Consider the following 19,046-nt stretch of genomic DNA (forward strand, 5'->3'; position numbering starts at 1 on the left):
GCAATATTCAGAATGTGGCAAATTCTACAGGACAGAGGACCCAGTTTCCCCAACAGTAAATTACAAGGAAAACAAATGAGATGGAGAGTGAGCCTATAGATTTGTAAAGTTTTATAAGAGACATATAAGCCTATTGGGATGTATGAACCTTATATAGCTCCTGCTTTGAACGTTCAAGTTGTTTAAAAAAAATTTTTTTTTCTTTGAAACAGTCATGAAAATCTGAACATTGACTAGATATTTGATGACATAAAGAAATTTCAGTTACTTTTTCTAGATGTGATAATGGTATTCTGGTTTTTGCTTTGTTGTTTAATTCTTATCTTTTAGAGAGACTTACTAAAGAAAAAACAAATGACCTGGTAATTAAAAACAAACAAACAAAGAACAATGTTTGGATCCCACAGATACAACTAGCCTGATATAGGGCCTACACATCATTGTATTAAAACTGTCCCAGGTGGTTCTAATGAGTCACCAAGTTTTGTAAACCACTGATCTGGGGCAAGTCATATCAATAGGATAAATAACTCACCGAGTTATGAATGGAACTACATGTCTCCAAAAGTACTCTTCTTGAAGGTAGGAATCAGTATTTATCATTGGCACTAATGGCTAAAACTGACATCTTTGAATTCTACTGTACTTATTTTTAAGGTACTTATAAAGTTAAATAAATGTTTACTTAGCTCTCTGATTTACTTAGTTTCCTAAGCAAACTTTTCTTGGCTTCTTATACATATTGAACAAACCAGGAGCAATAATGGTAAAAGCCTTAATGTCCAGGCACAAGGCAATTAGAGCTAGTAACAACTTATGATCTATAAACATAAACCACTAAGAGATTAACAAGAAAGCATTCTCAATAAAGCAACTGGAGCAGGTTACAAACCTCTGAACCACAGAAGGTTATTTAGGGTATATCAAACAACTTCATTCCAATTTAGTCTTATTTCTCTTATCTCACCTTTTCAAAACTTTTGTACACAACCAATGCAGGAAGAACAACTGCTAAGAAATAATTAATTTAAGGGGAAAATGATCACTTTTAATCCTGAATAAACCCATCTCAGGTAGAAAGATAAGCAGAAAAGGGCTAATTAATAAGTAACTGATCCAGGGCTCCCCTGGTGGCGCAGTGGTTGGGAGTCCGCCTGCTGATGCAGGGGACACGGGTTCATGCCCCGGTCCGGGAAGATCCCACATGCCGCGGAGTGGCTGGGCCCGTGAGCCATGGCCGTTGAGCCTGCGCGCCCGGAGCCTGTGCTCCGCAACAGGAGAGGCCACAACAGTGAGAGGCCCACATACCGCAAAAAAAAAAAAAAAAAGTAACTGATCCTTTGGTTAGTGATAAATGAAATGTCCCTTTAAATTATCCTATAAGCTGCCAAGTAATGACTGGCACAAAGCAAAATGAAAAGATAATGCCGATCTGGCCAGGTGCTTTCCTCAGATTCAGGCAGCTCTCCTTAAAAGAGCACACAACTGGGAAGGAATTTCCCAATCCAGACATTATATACATGGGGTTTTAGCAGAGAAACATTGCTGTCTCCAGTATTCCAATCATCCACAAAATATGATGAACAGTTATGGAGGCAGAGATTATACAGTTCAGAGACTAAAGCTGTAATCACATACCTAACGGATCAATTCAAACCGTTACAGAAACAATAAATATTCGTGAGGTACTGAAAAGGTATCAGGAGAATTATGCCTCTTTGCATTTGCCAGGTGACTCAAATTTTTCTTCTGATTTATCCAAAATCAGTGCACCCCTATACTACCGCACTTTGTCCAAGACATGCTGCAAATTCAGTGGAGTTAAAAAATAATTTAAAGGCAATGGGGGTGTTTCAAAAAGCAAGTCTGAAATAAAAGAACTCATTCTCTAAGACCCTGACTTTAAAGATATCTATACATAAAAGCTCACGGGGAAAAAAGTTATCACACTGAACTTCTGTGTTTAGTTACCCATCCCAGAAAGGCTTTTTAGGCATAGAATGATATGTCCCAACATGCTTTTGAGATCAGGGGGAAAAAAAAAACTACCTGCCTGCAGAAGTTTAGGATTTTATGTTTCTGCTGTTATCTTATGAACACCACTAAATCTCAATAGATCTAGTTCTTTGGGGCTGAGGTAGAGTTTACCTGAAAAAAAATTATTGTGGTAAGAGAATATATGGCTTCTTATAGCAGGCCATTTAAGGAAAAAAATGACCTCAGCTAGGGGGAAACTTGGATATTCAATGGCTGTATGTGGGAGGGAATAAACTTGAAGTCTGAGAGGGGAAGTTGGAGGGAGGAGGAAGAAAGCCCATTGGAGAAGATAAAGGGTGTATTTTTAGACAGGTGGGATACTGAGTAAGCAGTTTGCATCACTAGAACAGAACTGCCAGTTAGATAAGTAATTCAAACTGTGATCAGACAGATGTTCTATAAATATTTGCTAACTGGTATATGACTATTAAAACTACTTTGGTAAATACTGTGTTCAAACTGAATCTAGCTCGACTTGTAACTCTGGCTTACTAAACCTTTTCTTGGGCTTTATTTTCCAGCCTACTTACCTTTACAGGTATTCTCTAAAATGTCTTCTATTCCTCTACATTTACTCAGAGAGATAAGTATACAAAATGTTAACTAGATTTTAAAAGTATTAGAAAAAACTTTTTTGTGCTTAACACGGTTTGTAGGTTTTCTATAAAAAGCATGAGTTATTTCAAAATAAGTTCTTTTCTCCTTCTTAAACTTAGCTCTACAACCAAACAGTGCATCTGATGTAGTTTTCCTATTCAGTATTTCAACTTTTCTTTCCAATCTCTTAAGATTTTTTGCCCTTCATATTTTTTGTAACCTAAAAGTAATTTCTGGCAAACAACTCATAATTCAGGCCATGTTTATGGATATGGAAAGATTAGTATCTATTATCCTTAAAGAGGAAGTGATCTCTGATAACAATGAGTAGTATTCCAGTACTGCTAGAAGGAAGAGAGCCACAGAGTATAATGCAATTACCAAGAAACAGCTCTCTACAGAGTATTTTCCTCTATACAGAAGCCATTCATTACCACATAATTATAAGAAGTCCCAATAAGACACTTCATCATTTAACATCACCATGTTTATATGCAACTTTTAGTTCTCAAAAGTACTTTGACATTGCCCTTAGTTTTTATAGCACTTATCCTCTGAAAAGGTCCAAATACTGTGTATGGCCTTTGAATATGACTTGAAAATCACAAAGAAAAGAGAGGGCAGAGAGGAAGGAGAGGGGAGAGACGGGAAAATGGGGAGAGAGGGAAAAGGGAGAGGGAGAGAGAAACTATTTCAAACACAAATATTAAAAATGTAATGTGATATGGCAGAATAAGCACTGCGAGTCAAGAGATATGCTTCAAATCCCAGTTCTGCCGGCAACCAGCTATACGCCTTCCTCTGAGTCATTTAATTATTTTTTTTACATTGTCAAGAGTGATTTTGACTTAGTGTTCACCTTAAATTTAGCTTTTTTAAAACCTACTACAATTAAAGTACTTCAAATATCGTATTATAACACTAGCTCAATTAAAGGTACACCATTTTACCACCTGGAGTTAGTCCTTCACTTTTGTCTCAATTTGACCTGCAGCCTGGATTACTTAGGCTGCACCCTCAAGATGTATTTGGAGGAGGAGGGACTGGAGGAAGATTCCTTTACAAGATGGGATGGTGCTGAGCCGGTGAGGAAGTTAAGGAATAAGTGCACATGCATGCAGAAAACCTGGTCATTCACAACTCAGAAGCACTGAAGAACAACTCTGCTTAAATTTCGGGAGGTATAACCAGATTTGAGGGAGGCTCTGAGCTGAGGCTTTCTGGTAATCACAGCCTCCACCCTTCAAACCTTTACTCCCCCAGTGGACACCAAACCAATTTCCAGTTCCGGGTTCCCAACCAATCGTATCAAGCCACAGCAGAGGGCTCCACCGACCCGGGCACCGTTTCTGGGCTCCAGAGCGAGATGCACAAGACCCCAGCACCTGTCGGCCTCACATTCTTCCCAAAAAGAGGGGGTGGGAGGGAACAGTAGGTCTATGCCCCGACCTTCTGTACTCAGGTTACCACCAAGTCCATGAGCCCTATGGACTGAAACAACCTCCGAACTCCAGGGGAAGGGGCGCTGCTCGCCATGACCCTCCCACAGATCCTTCTCCCAGGGCTAATCTCCGGTTTATAGGTCCCACCTCCGACCGTGGTTTCTCAGGCCTCGGGAACCCCGGGCCTGGGAAGCTGACGGACGGATGCCGAGAATGAAGGCAGCGGGGTAGGGTGCAGTCCTCGCCACCAGGGGAAAAGATAGGAAAGCAGGGATAGCGGCAACTGTGTCCCCCTCGGCGAGGGCGGCAGGCCATCCGAATGTCTGTCGAAGGGTCTGTCATTCCTTCACTCACTCACCAGGAGCAGCAGGGAGCATCTGAGGTCGGGTAAGGATAGGAAGACGGCAGGACTCATGGTAACGCCGGGGTCCGCGGCAGGGACTGGCGTTGGCGGCTGGGACTGGACAGGGTTGGGTTGGGTGAGGAAAGGGCTGGGCTCCGGGAGCCGGCGGCAGGATTCTCCCGGCAGCTGCACCTCGTCCTCTCGACCCGGAGCTCCAGCGGCGAACACCCGGGACAACTTCCAGAGAGGCCTTACATACCCTCACTTCCGGGTCCTGCCTGCCTCGGAGCACATCGGAACATGTAGTCCTGCCCCATTCTCGAAGAGCACGTCATTGGGCACCAAGAACTCTTTTCCCATCAGGCTCTCGGCCCTGGTCCACCGAGCCCGCCGCGCGCGGGGCCCTGTGGGATAGAAAGGGCGGAGGGCGGGAACTACAATTCCCAGAAGGCTGTGCGGTCGAGCGTCTCGGGCGGCCTTCCGAGGGGTTCCGCCAGTTTCAGCGTGGTGGGCTCTGTCCCAGCCGGATGTAGTGGCCTGACCTGGCAGGAGGGGCGGCCCAGCGGGGTTCGTGCCTCCTGGAGCCGCCCCCAGGACGTGAGTCCTGGAGGAGGAGAGGGTGAGTAAGAGGGGGCCTGGCTGGGGAGGCTCCTATCGATCTGCACTGCTTGGCCCCTGCCTCAAACTCACGACCCTCCTGTCCTGGGCTGTGGCCTGAACCTCCCATCACTGGCCTCCTCGCCTGCTGCCTCTTCTCTCTGCGCTAATTCTTGCATTATAAAGCCCGAGCCACCCCTCTGGGTTTCAGTGGAATGTGTCAATGACTTACCCCTAATTGTTTCTTTGGGCTACTGTAAGGAATAGATGTGGGATGGACTGGGAAAGCACGTTGTAAACTGAAAAGCTCAGCGCGAGAGTGATTGCTACTAATGCATTGATCACACCTGCAGGATAATTTAAAAATTCGTTAGCCAAGCAGTTGAGGAACAACCTGGCTGCCCCCGTTAGCTCTCCAGCCTTATCTAGTAACACCCAGCCAGGTCCACGTGCCCCCAATTGTAGCCACACAAATCACAACTGAGTAGCCGTGAGGCATTTGACTCTTCTGTGGTTCTCCCTACTCCTTGCCTTTGCTTCAGCTTCCCTGCTGCCTGGAATGGCCCTAACCCCTTCTCTACCTGGATAGCCATCTCAAATGTCGCCATCTCTGAGAACGTACCAAACAACCAACCATTTGGTCCTAATCAAAATTTCTCTTCCTTTGCTTATGACTACAGCACCACTAGTTTTCTATGGTTTTAATTATTAGAGCATTTATTACACTGGCTTGTTCTATAATTAGTTAATGATGATTATACCTTTGCATTGTATAGCATTTCATAATTAACAGTGGTTTTGATTTTCATCTGTAAAAAATTTACAAATAGCATTAGCGCTAAAAAAAAAAATACGCTAAAAAAAGGGGGGGGGACCTTAAAGAATGGATTTCTCAGGCTGACAAAATTAAACAGTGATGGAGCCAAGATTTTTATTTAAGTCTCCTCTCTCCTAGTCCAGTGTTCTTATCTCTATACCACTCAGCGACCTCTCTGACAGAGAGATAGAAATGAGGAATTAAAAAAGAGCAGAGACTCAAGAGTATGAACTCATTACTTCAAGAAACTAAACTTTGACCCTGCTCACCCTCTGGACTTAGCACTCAGCCTATGACTTTTCATTCAACAAACATTCACTGAACACTAGCACCTGTTACTGTGCTAAATGCTAAGAATTATGAGATGAAGTATATATAAATATATTGGACTGGCCAAAAATTTCATTTGGTTAGTGAATACGTTTTTCAATAAAGTTCTTCGTGAAAATGAAAAATGTCTTTTATTTTTACTTAAAAGCGAACGAACTTTTTGGCCAACCAAATATATAACATACAATTTTTAGTTTATTTTCAAAAGTTTTTTGTGATTCTGATGTGCCTAAAACTCTGATTACCTAGAGTCTAAAGTGATAGGCATTAGAGTTCAGTACAGTGCCTAGCACATAGTTGGCACTCAACTTGTTGAATGATCAACTTGGTCTACCAATTTCATGTTTCGTATTTTACAGAAAAGCAGAGCTGAGGCAGCCTAAGTGTTCACTCCATATTATTAACGAACTGGATCTTGATCCCAAGTGCAGTTACTCCTCTACCGTGTTTCCACCTCCACCCCTGTTTTGTAGCTTCTTTCCAGTCACTTTAATATAATCCTGTATATGACTGGTTTTTCTGACATGACAGACATGCTCAGACATGACAGAGTCTCTCAAAATGCCCATAATTTCTGCCAACACGTTAACTCAAATTGTCAGCAAAATAAAGCCATGAAGAGCTGACTTTACCAAAATTAAGAAAATGCTTTCACTCTAAGGCAGAACTTGAACCAAAACTCTTCATCAATGACAGCCAAGTACTAGCTCATGAGTTGTGATAAATTTATTTTACAAAGCTCTCAGATCCTTGGTAGTCACAGAGATTGGAGTGTCAGTTTCTGGTAAAATCAGAAGAGGGCTTGCTTACCCTTATTGCAGATACTAACTGTAGCTAATTAACAGCTGCTCCCTTTAGATAGGTATGTATGGTCCAGTTTGCCATGTTCCCCATGACTCCCCGTGTTTCTTGCCCTTGTTACCTCCCTGATCCTTGTAGGCATTCAACTTTGGAACTTTGATATAGCATCTTTGCTTTAGGATGGAAGTTTAAGATCATTGATGAAACAAACTACCCCTCTTTCCTTCCCATCAGATGCTTGAATTCTTCCTGCTGCATTTATGACATAATCCAGCCTCTGCTTAAACACTCTTATGATAAGGAACTCACTATTTTCCTATGCAGCTAATACATTTCTAGAAGGTTCTATCAAACCATATGAAACTACCAGAGCAAAATTTTTCCTTAATGAAACATGGTTTATCCTAATGATGTGATTTCCAAGTTAAGTTCCTAAAGTCAAGATCTCTAACTAGGTATATTTCCCTGGTGGACACAAAGGAAGAACAAATATAAATTCCTCCTTTTGTGGGCATGAGAGGAAGAATGAGGTACCTTCTAATTTAGTGCTTAAATCTAGGTAATTCTAACCTGACAATTAAGTTCACATCATACCTATTTTGTAGCTTGGTCATCACCTTTATTCCCAATATCAATTCTAATATTTAGTATTATGTGGAATCAAATCACCTGTATTAACTTAGCAAGTCACTGTGAATTTTGGACCCTGTATCTAATGTTAAATATTCAGCCTTTTTTTTTTTCTCAGCCCCTGAGAAGGGTCTTGAAGCATCTAATCCTTTCATTTTACAGATGAGCATCTTGTACAAAGGGTCACCTAACTTACTCCATTATGGCAATTCTAAGACTAGGACTGTAGACTTTTTGAATCCTGGTGAAATATTTCTAGTAAACCATGTTTATAACATACCCATTTAGAACTGATGAGATGGATTTCCTACAGATACTTATTGGTTGCATCATCATTTCAGGTTGTTCCAGTTGTTGAGAAGACTATGAATGTAAACCATGTTTATAATGTACCCATTTAGAACTGATGAGATGGATTTCCTACAGATACTTATTGGTTGCATCGTCATTTCAGGTTGTTCCAGTTGTTGAGAAGACTATGAACAGGTCAGAGAACTTGTTCTTTCCTGGTTCCTCATTAGCATCCCAAGTTCATGCTGCTGCTATTAATGGAGATAAGGGTGCTCTTCACAAGCTTATCATAGGTAAGCTCCAAGCTCCCCTTAAGTACAGAAACTTTAAAAATAACTCTTTGTCCTAAGGAAGTTTGTTAATCTTAGTCTTAATTTGCAATTTACTTACACATTTGAATGGAAACACATTATTGTTTATATTTGGTTTCAGGACTTGGATAAGAAAGAAATTAAGTCCTGAAACTTAAAAATACAGGTCAAGATTAGATGAAAAGTACTTGAGAAATATCTGTGTGTTTGGCATTGAACCTGGATATGTACTTTAAGGTGCTAAGAGAATTCATCTTTGTAACAGCAGAGATCTGGAATGAGGTATTGGATAGTGAGCTATAACATTTAATATATACCCGAAGTACTAATGTTTACAAATAATTTAAATTTTAATGATTTAAAAAATTTTTTAACATCTTTATTGGAGTATAATTGCTTTACAATGGTGTGTTAGTTTCTGCTAATGATTTAAAATTGATTCAGTGTTCTCATTATCATTGATTCAACTAATTGAAATTGATTGTGTTCACCCTATCTTATAGTGAGAGAAAGGTCCAATATGGAGGGTCTAGAAGAACTTTCTAGAGAAGTTCTAGAGAGTAAAGTGAATAGGAGAAAGACAGTGGGTAAGAATATTCCAGAATTGTAAAAACCACAAATCCATATGTTTACAAGTCATTAGTCCCAAAGAAAATAAATAAAATAAAAATTTCCACTTCTCCCTCCCTCCCTTCTCTGCTAATGCTTTATGTTTCTTACCAAAAATGAAAACACTAAATAGGAACTCCCTCATCTTTCAGCCCGATAACTACAAATCAACCTACAGCTACACCATCTTCTTCTCTCTCCCTGCTAAAACAGAGCAAATATCCCTTTCTGTCAAAGATCAGTTTTTCCACACATACTCTGTATTATATTCCTTCCTATCTTCTCAGGGATCTTGTTCCATTTTTTTTAAACCTCTGATTACTATATCAACCTTTTCTTCTATTCTATATTCTTTTATCAACATTTAAACATGCTCTATTGTCTCCATTATTTAAAAATCCCATCCGAGTCACTGCACCAAAGGAAAAAAAAAAAAAATCCCTTCTCTGTTCCTTCATCCTGCTCTAGGTATTACCATATCTCTCAACTTTCCTTTGTGTAAGTGTATCAGTACATGGGCTAAACTGCTATAACAGTGACTTAAATAAGATAGAGATATATTTCATTCTCATAACAGTACAAAGGTAAGTGGGCAGCTAGGGTGGATAAACATCTCTGCTTCATAAAATCATCCAGGGATGCTGCTAGGGCTTAGCTTTGCCATTCTCAACATGTGGCTTCCACCTCTGGGTCAAAGGCAGATTCTTCCACTGTAGTCACAGCCCAGCCAACAGGAAGGGGGAAGGAGAGAGTGCAGAATAGCAATTTGTCATTCTGGAAATGCGTGGACTTAGAGCCACACCTAGGACAAAAGAGGCTTAAAAAAAATCTCTCTCCCTGGATGGCGTCATGCCCAGCTAAAACTCAGGGTGTTCACTTCCCAAAAAGAAGAATGAGAGAATGGATATGGGGACAATTATCACCCCCTGTCACCAAAATCAAGCTTCTTGAGCCCCTGCACTCATTATCCCCACTTCTTTATCTCAATCCATAGTTTTCTGAAAGAAAATAATAAAACATGCTTTCTTATTTTGAAATATACATATAGTGTAGTCCATAGAACATAAATGTTCAGTGTAACAGATAAATATAAAGCAAACATCGATGTAATCATCACTAGGTCAAAGAACAGAACATTGTTCCCCCAGAAACCCCACTGCATCCTTCCCTCCCCCTTGGACTAATTTGCTGTCTTGACGTTTACGGTAATAATTATATTGTAGTTTTACCACCTAGTTATATATCTTAAACACTATAGTTTAGCTTTGCCTTTTCTGGACTTTTTTGGCTAAATGTTCCATGTTTACTTGTACTAAAAATTGTGTACTCAGTTATGTCACTTTCATGCTCAAAACTCTTTAATTGCTTCCCATTGTACCTGGAATAAAATTTGAAAGTGTACCTGTACCTCTTTCCCTCTCCAACCTCACATTTCACCACTCTCTTCCTAGAAAAGCCTGCTTTATTTTCATTTCCCAAATCTGTAAACCCTTTTCCGTCTCAGGGCTTTTGCCTGAAATACTATTCTCCCCATTCTCTGTCTGACTGACCCTTACTCATTCTTCATATCTCAGCATTAAGGTCACTTATTCAAAGAGGCCTGCTCTGCCCATCCATTCTCAGAGATTTCTGTTCATCGTGTCCTGTCTTGGAACTCTGCAGTTTTCCTTCACAGAATTTATCTCAGATTGTAATTCTGTGTGTATATGTATGACTATTTTAATGACTCTCTCCTCTGTAAGCTAAGAGCCTCCACAAGTATAGACTAGGTCTGTTTAGTTCATCATTATATACACAAAATCCAGCACAGTGCTTGGCACATAGTAGCCATATGAGAAATATTTGTTGAAGGAGTAAATAAATATTATAATCATTCTTTAAGTATCTTTCCTCCCAAGAAGTCTGTAATCATCTAGAGGGCTGAGATTAAATCTGAATTTAGTTGAATTGAATTGAGAGACAAGTTAGGACTAAATTCCATTGGAAAAAAAATTATTTAAGTCAGAATTCCTCAAGAAAACATATCTTATAAAATAAATCTTCTATTATTTTAACATGAAATATAATCTTCAAAGGGAACAAAGTGTGCAGTATGTTGTAAATTCAAAACACTTATACAGGCTCAATCATATAAATTAATGTGTTACATAATAAAACTTGAAATATTCCTATAATTCTATATCCCCAAAGAAAAAATTCCTTAGAAACAAAGAAGCAATCATGATGTGAAACGAGTACAGAGCTGATAAATGTATTTATAAATTGGTCCCCTATGTTTTCTGTCATCTTGTCTAAGGAACCCCTTATTCATTACTGACTTTGAGCTGTAACACTGTTCACCTTTTAAGAATTCCGCCATTTTTGTCTTCCGTGCAAAGACAATAATACCTTTGCTCTGTGGTATTTCCTAACATTTGTATATTCCTATCAAATAATGTGTTTTTTTTTAGTATTAAGATACATCTTAAATTTCAGTGCATCTTGTACCTTCTTTTATATAGCACGAGAGTGACTATCTCTAAATATATGCTATTTCTCTTTTCTAAACTAGTCACATAGTACTACAAATGAGTTATATTTTTTCTTCAATCTTTGCTCACCAATTGCTCAGTGAATTCATTCACTTTAGCATTTTCTGTTTTCCCTTCTCCGTTTCCATGGAGAAGTATGTCGTGATGTGTTTGACTCCATGGAAACAGATGAGCATCTCTTTCTACATACACAACTAATTAAATCGAACACTTTCTGTGCTGCCCATTGTCTAGGAGGAGGAGTGAAGAGGCTTTCCCTGAATGAGACATCATTTTAGTCGCAATTCTTAGTGTTTACTGTAATACAATAGATTAATGTTTTAACATAACTCATTACATCCTAGATTCAGATGAATTAGGGCTCAGTCCTGGGCCCTAAAAACATAAACATACATAGTAAAATCCTTACAATCTATGACTATCATTTATACATAAGTAGATTTTTCTTGTAATATCCATCTCAAGTAATTTAATTGAATACCAGAGACATCGTTGATAATATATTCTAGTAGATTCATTTTAATACTATACAGTGTAATGTAGTAGAAAGGTTATAGATTTAGAGTCAGGTAAACCTGAGTCTTGAATTCTGGCTTTGTCATTTATCAGTTATATTACCTTGGCTTGAACCACTTAATCTTTTTGAGCCCTCAGTTTCCTCATCTGTAAACTATAGATTATAATACTTTGCCTGTGGGACAGTTAAATTAGATAATGACTGTAAAACATCTAGCATCGCACCTGACACATTGTAGACAATAAATAGAACCTTATTACTATTATTATATCAGGTTGGATTTCCTGTAAAATAATCCAATCTTACATAGTTTCAGAAATGTCTCAAAATGAAAAAGCTCTAAATGCTAAGAAAAAAAAGATGCTGCTTTCTTTGTGAAAACCAAACAAAATAATCTATAAATATTCGCTGTGTAATGATGGTTCCTGGCATTGCTGCTAACAGTGTTTGGGGCATTTGCAGTGGTGAAGTGACCAAGCAGCACCATTTCTGATTCTACTACAACTTTTGTTGGCCTGTCCATGTTCTACACTAATATAAATCTCTCTGAATCATTGTCTCTCTTTGTTTATAACATCTCCCAACACAATAGCTGGGTGTGGCAAGGAGCCTCATAAGTGGTAGGGCAGTGACAGTATTTCAGGTTCCTTCTTCCTTTACTTCAACCCTGTCACTGAGGGTTAGGGTCATTGAATGTTTTATAAATGCTTGCTTATATACATGTATTTACAAATATACTTACATGCATATGCATCCATACTAATAATAGCAATAAAATGAGCCAACATTCATAAAGTTATGTTATATAAGCACTGTGTTAAGCATTTTGTAACTTATGAGCTCATTTAACAGCAAGACACCACAAAGGGTTTGGGGTACTCTCATTTCCCTCATTTCATAGGTCAGGAAACTGAGATGCAGACAGATTAAGTAATTTGTCTAATAAGTAACAGAACTGAGATTGAGGCCTGCAAGACTCATTGTAAAGCCCATGCTTTTAACTACTAACATATGGGGCCTCCATGTGTGGGTGGATATGTCTACATATACATGCACATTCGTATGTATGAGTACATAGAGAATGAGAAAGACAAGAAAGATGATTAGGTCTAAACCTTGACAGATGAAATTCATGGTTATCTAGTTGGAACTTTTCTGAATTTTTTTTGTGCTATGAGCCCTTTTGGCAATCTGGTGAACTTCATGGACCCCTTCTCAGAAATATATATTTTAAGAGCTTAAATATAATATAATAAGAATCCAAAGAAAATCAGCTGTACTGAAATACAGTTATCAAAGTATTTTCAAATTATTATGTAGCAATATACTTGCAGTCATTTTTTTAACACAGCAAATAGCAAGATCTAGTGGCAGATCTCACAACTATGATAATTTCAAAGTAGCAATGAGTGTAAATGATATTTAAGATACCTCAACAATGATAATGAGATGTGTAAAAATATTTTCTAAAATCTCAAGTACCCTCAAAATATAATATGTCCCATGTTATTATTATTATTCTCATTTTAAATTAGGACACTGAGACTCACTCAGAAGTTAAGCAGTTTAGTTGCATAGTTAATAACTGCAAGGTTGAAACCCAAACCAAGTCATTGGATTATGAATGCTATCTTCTTTCCATTGTTCACATGTTGCCTCTATTACAATAAGCAGATATTTTTAAATGACCACAGATGATGGTGACAATATGAAAGGTGTGAAGAAGTAGGTGAAAACAGATAAATGCATCTTTGATGCCACACAAAGGTAACATTTTAGAACAAACATAAGCTATCAGTAGAGAATGCTGGATTTACTTGTGTTGGACAGTATGGCACCATAGCTATTGTGTAGAGTGGCACAACTGTCACTACAAGTGACAGTCATTTCCTCTAACCGCTAGAGCTGGAGCTCTGGTTTCTACACATACATACAGAGACTCTTCTGCTTCAACTAGCCTTAAAATAACCGAATGCAGTAGAGCAATCATGGTTCCACCTCAGCTTTCTGATCTATGTTCAGACTGAGCACAAGCAGAATGCTGGCCCCCGTTGGTCATGGATTAGAGGCTACCTCCACAGTTGCCAGAATAATTAAAACAACACAGCACACTAGCCAGCTGCATCCTATATTAGCTGTTCCTGATAGGAATGCAAGTTTAAATACACTGCCATCCAGTGAATATTAGTTTACATCATAAGCCCCACATTTGTGTAACATGTTGCAGTTACCAGACACAAACGATAAATCATTTAATTCATTCATCAAAATAAGCTATGGTAGAGACTGGACAGGTATTGGCTGAATGTTGTAACTGAGGAAACGAAGGAAGGGAGTAGGGTAGCTAGATAAAGAAACAGGCCTTTCTCAGTTACTCTCGTTCAGAAAGCTCAGAACTTAATGGGACACTCACCACTCAGAAACTAGCCATAGAACCACTATCCCCCTAAAAGCAACTCAAAACAGGACCCAGGTGAGACTAAGTGCTGCTTTTTCTAATTATGACTAGGGGATGCATGCTTTCAGCTACCTCAGGTGCAGAAATTTTCCTTATAGGCACAACATATTAGATGGTGGTGACATAACCCAATTAAATCTTCTGTTGGGAAGTATAAATACCTGTTACACAAAAGCAAAGTATGTCAGGGATTGAAGAGAAGCCTTGAAGTTTCCCTGTGTCTTACAGCCGACTTGGTAAGAGTGGAGCAACTGGTGTCCTGGGAGGTAGAGTGACCTATTACCCCTGTGGTTCTGACTCCACTTTGGCCCTGAGAAACCTGATCAGTTAGGATTGTCCCAATGTGTGATGATTGCCTTCATTTATCACATTTGTTCTTGTGACCACAGGTCCTAAATCCTCTCCTTTACTCAAGCTTCCAAGGAAGAATCTCACTGGGCGGGGACGGGGTGGGGGTGGGTGATTATAATATGAATTACTGTCATCTTGCTAATACTAAGTACTACTGTCTTTGCTTAACGCTAACAAATAAGATGCTGGTAGAGAGTAGCTGTTAATCATGAAAGACAACTGGAGACTAGCTTTTACTACTGCATATTCTATGTATCATTTTCACTCCAGAAGGGCTCAAGTGATAAAAGGAACATGCTCTACCTGTAATACATTTTAGTTCTGTTAATGAGTTTGGGTTTAAATGATTCCTTATCTATAAATGCAGTGATAGAATCTCCGGAATCTTCTGGATTAGATATTGGAGGTCTTTGTATAGAGAATAGTACCTAATGGACTTGAGGACACGGGGAGGGGGAGGGGTAAGCTGGGACGAAGTGAGAGAGTGGCATGGACATATATACACTACCAAACATAAAATAGATGGCTAGTGGGAAGCAGCCTCATAGCACAAGGAAATCAGCTCTGTGCTTTGTGACCACCTAGAGGGGTGGGATAGGGAGGGTGGGAGGGAGATGCAGAGGGAGGAGATATAGGGATATATGTATATGTATAGCTGATTCACTTTGTTATAAAGCAGAAACTAACACACCACTGTAAGGCAATTATACTCCAATAAATATGTTTCAAAAATAAACAAATAAATACCTAGCTCTGCGTGACCACTCAGAAGACTTGTGCATAAGAGCTTCTGTTATCAGATATGTTGAGTCAAATGCAAAACTTGCCTCATCTTCAAAACCAAGATTCTGAAAAAAACAAAACAAAACAAAACAAAAACCATGCCTCTTCCAGGAGTTACTATACACAACCTGAGTATTTTGTAAAGCTCTTTCAAATTTCAGGAGCAGTGACCTATTACCAGCATACAGGGAAACATGGATTAGCAAAGTGAGTTATCTGAGAAGCTATGAAGTACTTCTGGGTCCCAATATATACAAGATTTAAATATATATTGAAATATTTAGAGCTAAAACATCTTAGTTTCAGGCACAAAACAACTCAGACAGAAGTGTAGCACATTCTCTTTCTTCATCTAGCATTTGTATTTTGCCAAAGCAAGTATTTCATTTGCTCAGTTTTCTTCCACCATTATCAGTTCATGCCAAAATACCTTAAAAGTAACTGGCTTCCCTCATGCTCAACTCATATATGATTACCCTTAGCCAGTGTGTGAATACCTGGTCATTGTTTGTGATGAAAGTAACAAAATTTTTTCACTTAAAGTACATGGCAGGAGCCATGATATCTTTTTTTTTGGTGTTGTTTTTAAGTAAAGTTTATGGAGCTTTTTACACTTTTGCAGTGTACAGTTATTTAATTTTAACAAACATATGATCATGTAATTACCACCACAGTCAAGATGTACAACGGGTCCATCACACCCCAAAATTCCCCCATGTCCCTTTATCATCAATCCCTCCACACATCTCAGCCCCTAGATACCACTGTTTTCTGTCCCGTGGTTTTACCTTTTCCAGAATGCCATGTAAATGAATCATAACAATATGTACCCTTTGAGACTGAGTTCTTTCACTTAGCATAATGCATTTGAGATTTTTCCATGTTATTGAGTAGATCATTACTTCATTCCTTTTTATTGCTGAGCAGTATTCTATTGTATGGATGTACTACAGTTTCTTTTGTCATTCTCCAGTTGAATGACAGTGAGATGTTTCTAGTTTTTAACAATAATAAATGAAGCTTTCATAAACATCCACATGCAGGTTTTTATGTGAACATAAGCCTTCATGCTTTTATTTTTCCTGAGTAATAAACACCTAGAAGAGATTATTGGGCCATGTAGTAAGTGTATATTTAATTTGCTATGAATGGCGAACAGTTTTCCATAGTGGCTGTACCATCTATGATACCAATCCTACCAGCAAAGTTTGAGAGTTCTAGTTGTTCTACATCCTCACCAAGCATTTGGTATTGACAGGTTTATTTTGGTTTTGGTTTAACCATTCTAATAGATGCATATTGGCCTCACGTTGTGGTTTAGATTTGTATTTCCCTGTGTATTAATGATGTTGAGCATCTTTTCATATGCTTTATTGGCGAAATGTCTATTCAAACCTTTTGGCCATCTTATAATATCATTATCAGTCTTTTTTTATTTTTATTTATTGGCTGCGTTGCGTCTTCGTTGCTGCATGTGGGCTTTCTCTAGTTGTGCCGAGCGGGGACTACCCTTCGTTGCGGTGCGTGGGCTTCTCATTGCAGTGGCTTCTCTTGTTGTGGAGCATGGGCTCTAGGCACGCAGGCTTTAGTAGTTGCAACACGTGGACCCCAGAGCACAGGGGCTTCAGTAGTTGTAGCACACGGGCTCAGTAGTTGTGGCTCGCAGGCTCTAGGGCGCAGGCTCAGTAGTTGTGGCGCACAGGCTTAATAGCTCCACAGCATGTGGGATCTTCCTGGGCCAGGGATCAAACCTGTGTCCCCTGCATTGGCAGGCAGATTCTTAACCACTGCGCCACCAGGGAAATCCATTATCAGTCTTTTTATTATTCACTTGTAAGAGTTCTTTCTTTATTCTGGATAGAAGGCTTAGTCAGATATGTGTTTTGCAAATATTTTCTCCTAATTTTTGCGGCTTGTGTTTTCATTTTCATAACAGTGTCTTTCAAACAGAGTTTTAAATTTGGATGAAATTCAATTTATCGATATTTTAATGGATTGTTCTTTGGTATCATATCTAAGAAATTTTTGCCTAACTCAAGGTCACAGAGATTTTCTTTCATCTTTGTTTGCTTCTAAAAGTTTTATGTAGTTATAGAGACTTTACATTAAAATTTATTATTGATTTCGAGATAATTTTTGTATATGATGAAAAGTATAGGTTGAGAGGTTTTGGTTTGTTTTTTCTTTTTGCATATGGATGTCCAATATTTTTAGTACCATTTGTTTAAAAAATTGTTTATTGGTTTGCCTTTGCACCTTTGTCAAAAATCAATTGATCAGGGAGGGATTAAATTAGGAATTTGGGATTAAACTATACATACTACTAAATATAAAATAGATAACCCACAAGGGCCTACTGTATAGCACAGGGAACTATACTCAGTATCTTATAATAACCTGTAATGGAAGAGAATGTAAAATATATATATATATATATGTATGTATGTATGTATGTACAACTGAATCACTTTGCTCGAAACCTAAAACTGACACAATATTGTAAATAAACTATATTTCAATAAAATTTTATAATAAATAAAAGAATACTTGTTATTCCAAAAAAATCAATTGATCATACATATAAGTCTATTTCTGTACTTTCACCTCTATCCTATTGATCTATATGTCTTTTTTTTGTTATTTAAATCGTGAGTTTATGGGCATAAAATTGTTTATTATTTATAATATCCCCTTATTTTCCTTTTAATGTCTACAGGCTCTGTAGTGATATCCCTACTTCAATTCCTGATATTGGAAATTTTTGTCTGCTCTGTCTTTAATGATCAATCTGATTGAAGAGTTATCAATTTTATTGATGTTTTCCAAGAACCAACTTTTAGCTTCACTGATTTTTCTCTAGTGTTTTTCAGACTTTAATTTCATTGATCTCTACTTTTTATCTTTATTATGTACTTCCTCTGCTTGTTTTGGGTTAAGTTTGCTCTTTTTTTTTTCTTTTTCTTTTTTTTTGGGGGGAGGGGATCCTAAGTAAAAGCATAGATCACTGATTTGAAACTATTCTTCTATTCTAATACAAGTATTCAATGCTGTATATTTCCTTCTAAGCTCCCCTCATGTGTAGGGTAGGAATCTTACAATAGTATTTTTATTTTCATTCATTTAACTGTATTTTTTAATTTCCCTTGAGATTTTCTCTTTAACCAATGGACTGTCTATTTGTTGAACACATAGTTAATTAATCATAGTTAATTAATTAATCACTGAATAATTCCCAAATATTCAGTAATTTCCAATTATCTTTCTGTTATTGATTTCTAGTTTAATTACATTATGGTCAGAGGACATACTTCATATGAATTCGCTTCTTCTAATCTGTTAACATTTATGACCAATCTGTGGTCTATTTTGGTAAATGTCCCATGGTTGTTTTAAAAGACTGTGTATCTGGCTGTCAATGGATAATATGTTCAATAAATACCAGTATACCTGCTGCTTTATGATAATATTCGCTTCTTCTTTATCCTTGCGATTTTCATTCTAGTGATTCAAGCAATTATTAAGGGGGGGTGTTGAAGTTACCAGCTCTAATTGTGAATTTTTCAAGTGTTTTTTCAATTCTCCCAGTTTTTGCTATTTGTAT

The 19,046-nt window shown here is 38.1% G+C and overlaps 2 protein-coding genes across 5 annotated transcripts in view; one reads left to right on the top strand and one right to left on the bottom strand.

Annotated features, from left to right (window-relative positions):
- Positions 1–4,680, bottom strand: part of ERP44 (endoplasmic reticulum protein 44) — an 88,297-nt gene extending 83,617 nt beyond the window's left edge. Inside the window, exon 1 of the mRNA XM_060101359.1 lies at positions 4,435–4,680. Coding sequence (XP_059957342.1) covers positions 4,435–4,491 — 57 coding nt within the window. The 5' untranslated portion in view covers positions 4,492–4,680. The remainder of the gene's footprint in view (positions 1–4,434) is intronic.
- A 198-nt stretch (positions 4,681–4,878) lies between these two features.
- INVS (inversin) overlaps positions 4,879–19,046 on the top strand; it is a 150,056-nt gene continuing 135,888 nt past the window's right edge. For all 4 annotated transcript variants that reach the window (XR_009532773.1, XM_060101074.1, XM_060101076.1 and 1 more), the window contains exons 1-2: positions 4,879–5,038; positions 8,049–8,178. Coding sequence is in view for 3 of the 4 variants with exons in the window: in XM_060101074.1 (XP_059957057.1) it covers positions 8,073–8,178 (106 nt within the window). In the remaining variant the exon portion in view is untranslated. The remainder of the gene's footprint in view (positions 5,039–8,048; positions 8,179–19,046) is intronic.

The sequence above is a fragment of the Mesoplodon densirostris genome, chromosome 6 (assembly GCF_025265405.1).
Source record: "Mesoplodon densirostris isolate mMesDen1 chromosome 6, mMesDen1 primary haplotype, whole genome shotgun sequence".
Taxonomy (NCBI): Eukaryota; Metazoa; Chordata; class Mammalia; order Artiodactyla; family Ziphiidae; genus Mesoplodon; species Mesoplodon densirostris.